Below are 8,587 nucleotides of genomic sequence, written 5' to 3' on the forward strand. Positions count from 1 at the left end.
GTCTCTGGGCAGAATCTCGGGATGTTTCCTGGGGTGCCGGGAGAAGAGTCGCACGGTGGACGCCATGAGAGCAGGTTGCAGCAAGTGCCACGCAGAGGTGTCTCAGTTATGTAGCGTGAAACTGTGTACAACGTCAATTAGGAGCGTTTTAGCCAAATAAATGATTTTAGAAGAAAGTTTATAGATCTGCTGTGTGTACGTGTCAGTCCTCTTTCTGGCAGCAACCAAGTGGAAACCAGAATACTACGCTACAATACTGTCGATCAGGTGATAGAGAAATGCACAGAATACGACCAGCCCCTATACATAGCCTTCATAGATTATGAGAAAGCATTTGATTTGGTCAAAATATCAGCAGTTGTGCAGGCACTGCATAATCAGGGCACTGATGAAATCTATATAAACATACTGAAATGTACAGTGGATGCACAGCCATTGTAGTGTGCCATATAGAAAGCTTTTGTACGACACTTTTGTATGACTACTATACGTGCATAGACTGGCTGTGGTTGTTCATTCCTGGTCATGATGGATGACATATACTGAAAAGTGATGACGAAAAGTGATACTGAAAAGTGTGAAATTGCAGCGTGTTTGTGTTTGTACGTACAAACAGCGCCTCCTCTATTTTTTTCAGTGCCCGGGCGAACGTTCTCTTTAGGTCGTCGAGCGTGGGCTCTGCCTCCGCTCGCCACTGCAGCATGGCGGTGCTGCGCGAGTTGACTTCGGGATGCTCGCACTGAACGGCCGCATGTATTAGGATGCTCGTGAATTCGTATTTTCATGCGAGTAAATTTGCAGTCGTGCTTCTTGACGGCTTTCGCAGATGCAGGGAGGATTAGGAGTAGCACAAACATAATGGCATGCTGTTATCCCGGGCTTTGTCAGGCCGTGCTACCAATTTGATATATGCGTTCGAGTTTTATAGCATTCGCGTTTTATTGTCCCTTTCAAGCTATCGCAACCTCATTATTTTCATGCATCAGTATATAATACTGCTGTGTACCACTCTGCATATCTGACAGAAAAAAAATCCGATTGTTTTTTTTTCATTTATCATTAGTGGCAAAAAAAAAACTCGTCGGCCTTATGGATTTGCCTGGGACGATTGAAAGACAAAAACTAACCTCGTTTTCTTCCGATTAAATGCACTGAATATTTCTACTTCCCTCCGAGATATTTCTGCACTCAACATTGTTTTCTTACTGCCTGAGGGATTGAGACAAAGCTAGCTTTCTTCTTCTCAGCTGGCTATGCACTCCCATCATGATCGGCCCATTTCAACCATGTGAAGATGTTGTTTGACGCCGTCAAGTTATGCGCCATACTGATACATCACAAATATTTGTGATATGTGACGACGTTTTCTCATAATGATGATTTATTGCATCGCTCATGTTCACGCCGCCAACGCAAGAAGACGCCGAGCGCCGCCAGTGATCAATTTTCGCTTTTGATGAGGCATTTAAAGCTATAACCTTAATGCACTGCACAGCTGTAGCTCCATCAAATTTCAGCTTTCGCTGGTGTTCAGGGAAGCAACGGTAGCAGTAATCAGGCAGAGCAATTGTTTCCTAATAAATTTTGGCACTACACTCTAATATGCAGCTGTCATTTACAACCCGAGTACTTTATCGATTATAAGTAGTGGTGGCTGAAGACTACCCATCACGTTTGACAACATGGCGATTGGTAGCACTATACGAGAGTGCGCTGCATCCGAACAGTCAACAAACGAGTATCATTAACAATGCTGCCTCGCGATCACTGCCGTGTGCAATGCTACCATTATGCCCTGAAGCTGAATGGGAGCCCATAGACACCACACAGCAATTCGGCCTCTACTCTGCTCGCTACCGAATTAAGAGACCAGCAAGAAGAAGAGAGAAACAGAGCTGAGCATAAAGGCAAGGACAATCTGTCCACGAATACGCAGACGAGCTCAAGCAACTGACCACAGGCCATATTTTTCATTCCTGTCACCTTGGCTCAAGTGGAGAGCCGGCATTAGACTTCAGATTTTACCATCACCTGTTCAAAACATAGGCAATGATCACAAAAATCACGCTGCATGTGGAGCTGTTCCTGTTTATTTCACGATGATTTCATTGTTTAAGCTCTCAAATGGTGAAATCACCCGCTGTAGTTGCTCATTTTCTGACACTTGCTTTTTCTTGTTGGCAACACATGTAATGCTTTACGAAGAGAATGGATACATGATGACCTGTTCCCCTGGAAGCAGTCTTGTGGTATTTCGTGCTATTCAGAGCATGAACTCCAGGCTTGCGCATAATAACCTACGCAACTAGAGAGTAGTAAACATAAGGAAACATTATGTACCCAAGCTTTTAATGTTAGCTTCTCGCAAAGGCTTCTCTCAAAAGTCGACTTTCAATTAGTCAAAAGAGCAACTCTCAGACAAGCGAAAACCGCGGGGACAAAACAATCTTCCGCGGGTTACTGGCATGAGTATCTTGTATTGGCCTAGCAGATAACGCGTGAGCGCCTCAATCAAGTAGTCGCGAATGACGCATGCCTTTCAATGAGCTGGGTTTCCATAACAAGTGCTTCACGATTCTCGTTTCTAAGTTTCAATCACACCTTAAGGGCCAAACTCCATAAGCGCGAAAATGCACGCGACAGCGACGAGCGACGCTATGAGCGACGAAACATGGCGTTCGCGCGACGTGTCGCGGGGTAGTTTTCGCGCGATCGCTCGGTTCTCCAGATTTGGAAACCGTCGCTCATCGCCCGGAAGTGCTGGGCTCAAGCAGCCAATAGCGAAAAACCGGAAAAGACGAAGACTACATAGGTGCACGTGACCCTGCCCGAGTCACGTATGCGCAACAAGAAATAACGCAATGTTTATTACGCATGCGCATATAAAAAATGCTGCATGGCAATAATAAACACTTTCCGTTCTACTACACAACAATATATCTTATTTTTAAATTGGAAACCGCTCGCTACGCGGTTTTCTTGGTGCGAGTTGACGGCCTCATGCCAGCAACAGTGGAATTCGCTCGCCGAAGCCGTCGCGTGAATGAGGTTTGCCTGCGCTAGCGACTGATCGCGCGAAGCCGATCTACGTCGCGTCGCTCGTCGCTGTCGCGTGCATTTTCGCGCTTATGGAGTTCGGGCTTAAATGATGCGAATACAGCCGAAAACTGAGTCATGTAGCTGCTTCCAATGCAGCCGCAGCATTCGTTTGCGCGAGAGACGATGCGGCGGCATCTCTACTCCAGTTGCGGCATCTGGCGGCAAAACGTCGCACTAGCATAGACTGTAGCTTTCCATTGAAATCCGCTCCGTCGCCCAGGCCTTGGAAAAATAGAGGAGGCATTGGTACAAAGCACAAAGCTGTACGAGACGAGATATTTTAAGCTACTCATCATTTGAGGACCATTGTCTGGGCATGCAGTTTCATTCCAGCGGCTTGTTTTTAGTTTTCTTAAGACAAACTGCAGGCAACTTGTTAACTCATTTTGTCTAGCTTTTGGCAGAATGCAATAAAGAAAAAGAGTTCCACTACAAGCCTGAATACATGCAAGTGCATGAAGCATTTATTGTCCGCAGTATGATTGTATTACTTCTTGCAGTATGTTGCTTGATGCAAGGAGCACCTAGATAACTTGTTGTTTACTACTAAGCAAAACAGTCTTATTGAACCAGAGCGCATGCATAACTTGAAAACATTTGTACTTTATGGCAAGCATTTAGTGATTTATTCTGGAGTTTTCATCTAGTAAGTGAACTTGTTCTTTCACAGGCTTGACAAAATTGCAACAGTACTGTCACTGTTTAGTGAACGTAGAAGATTTACTGCAAGAAGCTTCACATCTACGTCTCTTTCTTTTATTCATGCTTGGGCTATCATTATTTATTGTTGCCAGCTCAACACGAATGTGGCAATGCCAAGATGAGTAGCACAGACTTGTTTTCCACAGGTACAGCAAGACCCCGCAGGGTCCAGCATCAACGGCTAGCTCGAGCCACCTACTAGCGGGCGTAGGCGAACTGAACCGGTGTGATCCTGCTGCCACCATGACCTGGCCCCGGGGCCTGCTGGGTGACCTCAAAAGCCACCTACAGGCATCCGCCGCGCCTCCGCCACGGCCATCCTCGTCGGCGACTAGCGAGAGCCACCTCGCCCATCGAGCAAGACGTTCGGTGCGCGTTCCCCATGGCTAGTGCATTCAATGCGAGCCTGTGTCCGCCACCATCAGAAACAAAAGCTGTGCACACAATCTTTCTTAAAACTTTGAAAAGAAACATCTTTGACGGTGAAATTTGGTGTGCACTCACCATTAGGTCATTCCATGCCGAATCAACTAGTGCTTCTGAAACTGTCACAAATATGGCTCGAAAAAAAATTACACAATTTTTAAAGTTAAAAACATCTGTCTCTCTATTTATATTTCAAAAGTTTTCCCACCTATTTGTGGTATCTTTGCACTAACTGAGCTTGAGGGCATCAAACAGTTTTATTTCAAAGGGCATTTATTGGATGTACTCGATAAAATGGTGCTTGTGACAAGCTAATAAAGTGATAGTATTATAAAAATAATTAGTAATTTATATATATCAATTTTTCAAGGGCTTTTGCACAAGCGAAATTTGATAAAGTTGCAAAATTCGATATTTTGGGGGGAAGTATGGCAAATTTAAAAGGCACAAATGAAACAGGTACAGTAGAGTCTCAGTAAATGGACCTGCTTCCTAACTGAAACAACTGCCTCCAGTACAATAGGTTTCACACTTCTCCACCCTTGTCCATCTCCCAGTGAACGGATCTCCTGGTCCTTTCAGGTTCTATTTAACAGGAGTCTACTGTACAATGGTGGCCTGTTTGACATGCTTCAGAAAGAAAAATAATTTAGCAGTTTCTTGGTACAGACGACTGATGGTTTTGAGGCACAAAAAACATTTCCTGAAACAGGAGGAGCTCTTTCTTCTGCTCCTCCCATTTTACGAAATGTTTTTTGTACCTGCACCAAGTAACTCCCCCAAAAACAAGTTCTTTTAAATAATTCAGGCGCATGAATATCCTCTGAAAGAAAACACATTGCAAATTTATTATTTTTTAAAAAAGGTCTGTATTCAACACCAAAAACTTGCCTTGGTGTTCAGACTGAAGTTAAAAAGCTAAACCCAAGGCATACTTTTATTAACTTTTGTATCTCCACCAGTTTTTTGCCGACATAACTCAAACGGCATCAGTGACTTGCAAAGACAATTTTCAGCCCAAGCCCACTGATTTGAGACGGAGATGGCAAACTTGGCGCTGTCTTTATACACGTTTTCACGGCTACATTCCTGGGGTCCGCCATGATCCTCTAGGACTGCACTAAATAGGTGTGACCCCCCCCCCAAAGTGCATTGCTGAGACTGTGACGTCAGTTTTTTTACTCATGTGCACAACGCAACCAGCGTTTTTTTTTTGGTCTCCTATGAGAATGTCTATGAAGCAATCAAAAAGGAAGTGTAGCTATCTGTTGTTTTTGTGCTTTTCTTCGTTGGTGTCGCGGCCTGTTCAACTCGACGCAACTTTCTCACCTGTGTGCCTACAGAGATATTGCCCCCAGAGATATTCTGCAAGCAACGCGGCCAGAATGTGGTGCCCAGCAGTATAATTTTGTGAATGCAAAATTTTGAGAAAGTGGTACTGACTGGCTTCTCTACATGTGGCATTAATTTGTTCTGTCATTACATTTGCTCTCTTCACAATAGGTTTGGGTTCCACACTGCCTTTTGAGCCATTTTTTTCCTTTCATTATTCGCTGCCCTCCACGCATGATTGCTGTTCACAGCTTATGCTTGCCTGACACCCCACACAGATCAATGAGCACAGTTTACGCCAGTCAGAATTGACAAAAACATCCATCTCAGTGAAGATGTTGCATTTGCAAGCGAGTTCTGGAAAGAAATTCTCTGCCATTTAGAGTATCCCAAGGATTCATGTTCGAAGTCGGCTCAACTGCTCAGGAGCAGTTGAGCTCGTCTGAGCAATAATTGAAAGCAATAACCAGATGCTTTGTACAGATTTCATAATGACTGCACAATAAAGAAAGAAAAAAGACAACCAGTGCTTCTCGGTGTTTGATTTGTCATTCTGAAGCCGTGCATTACCAAATTGCCCAGCTCATTTTGCTCTGATGGCTGCTTTCAACATTTATCCATTGATATTGGTGCAGTGAGCATAAGTTCAAAATTTTATGGGTGCTACCATGTTGCCATGAAATAATTGTTTTTCATGGTTTCCGAATAGACGGGTGTCCTAAAAAAGATCTCACCACCGCTATTTGTTTTTCTTTTAACCCAAATGGGAAATCCAGATATTAAGATACGTCGCTTCACTGGGATGTGTCCGTCTAATGGTAGACAGTTCATTTCAGCCGCTCAGCGAGCAGCGTGCAGCGTGCAGGTCTGCTTCTGGTTCTCTTTCTCAAACGTCATTCTGACGTCTCAAATAATAATAATAATAATAATAATAATAAAAAGAAGAATCCTTACTACTCCTTTCATCAGAAAAAGGTACACATATCGGGCCTGCAAAAGCCACATAGTGCTTGAGTGGCAGTGCCTGGCAGCAGCAGAAAAGCAGGCAGTCTTTGAAGATATACATTTGCATATACAGTCAAGCCCGCTTATAACGAACCTGAGTGTGATGCGGCATCTCTTCGCTGTATCCCAAAGTTCGTAGTAAATAAAAAATAGCCTTTAAAAAGTTGCAAGTGAAAACAGTTTTTTTTTTTGCAAGAATGTTTGTAATGCAGGTGTTTTGAAAACCAGAAGCGATAAGGGTGGTCGTGAGTTTATTTAAAGCGACAGCATGCTCTTCACTAAGGCCCTTGTCGTATAGAAGCTGCCCGAGGCTGTTAATTTAGCCAATTACTAAAGGCACACTTGTTGGCACTATATTTAATGTTCTGTCATCCTCATCATCCGATTCCTCCAAATCGCTCTCGCTGCGCACTTCATTAAAAATATCCTCACATGTGCATGGTTCCGCCGTGTCAGCATCACCATCGGCCATAATGAAATCATCCCAGCAGATGTCCCGCCATCCCATCGAGTCGACTATGCACTGCTGCTGAAGTGGTCCTGTTCGGAAGCTTCAGGCCCAGCATCGTGTCCAATATCGATGAAGTCGGCCTCCCGAAAACAATTTTGACTCATGTAGGTGTCACCTCCGCCACAAAGTCTTCACCATCTCCGCAGCTAAATACAGGCAGACCTGAAGCAGCAATTCCGCAGCTATGAGCTAGCGCTCCAAAATGCGGCACCTATAATAAGTCTTAAATGTGAGAATTACGCCCCAGTCAAGCGTTTTGTTGAGCAGCAGGAAAAGACGCAGAAGGCCATCTGTTTGCTGTCTTGACCACGCACTCATGCCAACAGTAGAGTGACCTAGTAGTATAACCTTTGTGTTTTTTCTATCTTTCCACATTGGAAGCAACACCAAAGCGACGGGCATCTGCTATGCACCTAATATTTTGACTGCTATTAGTCAACATAGTGGTAATGTGGACAAGATTTGTAACACCTTTATCATCATCATCATTTTTTAGCCCCTGCGCTGTGCCTCTTGCGCAGCTGATGCCTAGCTTGAGCTGCACGAGAACAGAACAAGTTCAGGCGCCTGGCCTGTCGTACGCTGGCAGCGGCTGCCGCTCCGCTTTACCCTAGGAATAAAGTGGCGATATTGGCACATCACGACCCTGTGACAATACGATAAGTAGCATGCACACTAGTAACATGAAGGTAGTAATAATTTTCAGTGCGAAACGACACCACAAGAAAGACTACAGGACAAAGTGCTTTGTCCTGTTGTGGTATCGTTTGACATTAAAAAATAGTCACTCGCACTAGCTAGCCGTTGTGGGGAAAATGAAGGTGGTATAGAATAACAAAGAGCTGAGCTGGTTGATTCACTCTAAAGAAGAAAAAACAGAGCAAGCTAACACTCACGCCGATGCTTGTCGTGTACTGGCCTCCTTCTTGTGTGCGCATTTGCACATCCCGTTTCTTTTGGAATAAAGGTAGCATATACAGCAACTATATTGCGACTAAACTTGGCGTATGGAGAGCGCTCAAGCACATCCTGTTACCAAGACAAGTTCTTCATGAACAAAAGAGGCTTATGGTTGGAATCATCCCATATCTTTTGGAAATATGTCTGCTTACTATTTAACTTCACCGTCATATCTGCCGTCATCACGATGGCTCAAACTTCTGTGTGTTTTTGTGTGCCATAATACAGCCCTGACACAACCATGTTTAATCAAGGCTGATACGGATTAGACATCCATATGCAGATCAATTTAGGCTCAAATATGAGCAAAATCATTATTAAAAGTGACGATGTAGCAGCACATGAGATTATGTTGGGATCAAACGTTCAAGCAGATCTGCTTGTCTGGGGCTGTTGGCTTCGCCTTCCACACAGTCCCAGAGCATTGTCCATACCCCCCACCAGACAAGAGAGAGAGAAATAAAAAAAAGAAAAGAGGACGGGTATGACATCAGACAGCAAATGTGCAAGAGAAATGGCTTCACCCTCGTCTTTCAGTGCACCTCCAGGAAG

At 44.2% G+C, this 8,587-nt stretch overlaps 1 protein-coding gene across 2 annotated transcripts in view; it reads left to right on the top strand.

The window, feature by feature from the left end:
- Window positions 1-8,587, top strand: part of LOC119173507 (WD repeat and coiled-coil-containing protein) — a 299,780-nt gene that overhangs the window by 271,196 nt on the left and 19,997 nt on the right. For both annotated transcript variants that reach the window (XM_037424303.2, XM_075896540.1), the window contains exon 11: window positions 3,948-4,170. In XM_037424303.2, coding sequence (XP_037280200.1) covers window positions 3,948-4,170 — 223 coding nt within the window. The remainder of the gene's footprint in view (window positions 1-3,947; window positions 4,171-8,587) is intronic.

This window comes from Rhipicephalus microplus, chromosome 5, assembly GCF_043290135.1.
Source record: "Rhipicephalus microplus isolate Deutch F79 chromosome 5, USDA_Rmic, whole genome shotgun sequence".
NCBI classification, from domain to species: domain Eukaryota; kingdom Metazoa; phylum Arthropoda; class Arachnida; order Ixodida; family Ixodidae; genus Rhipicephalus; species Rhipicephalus microplus.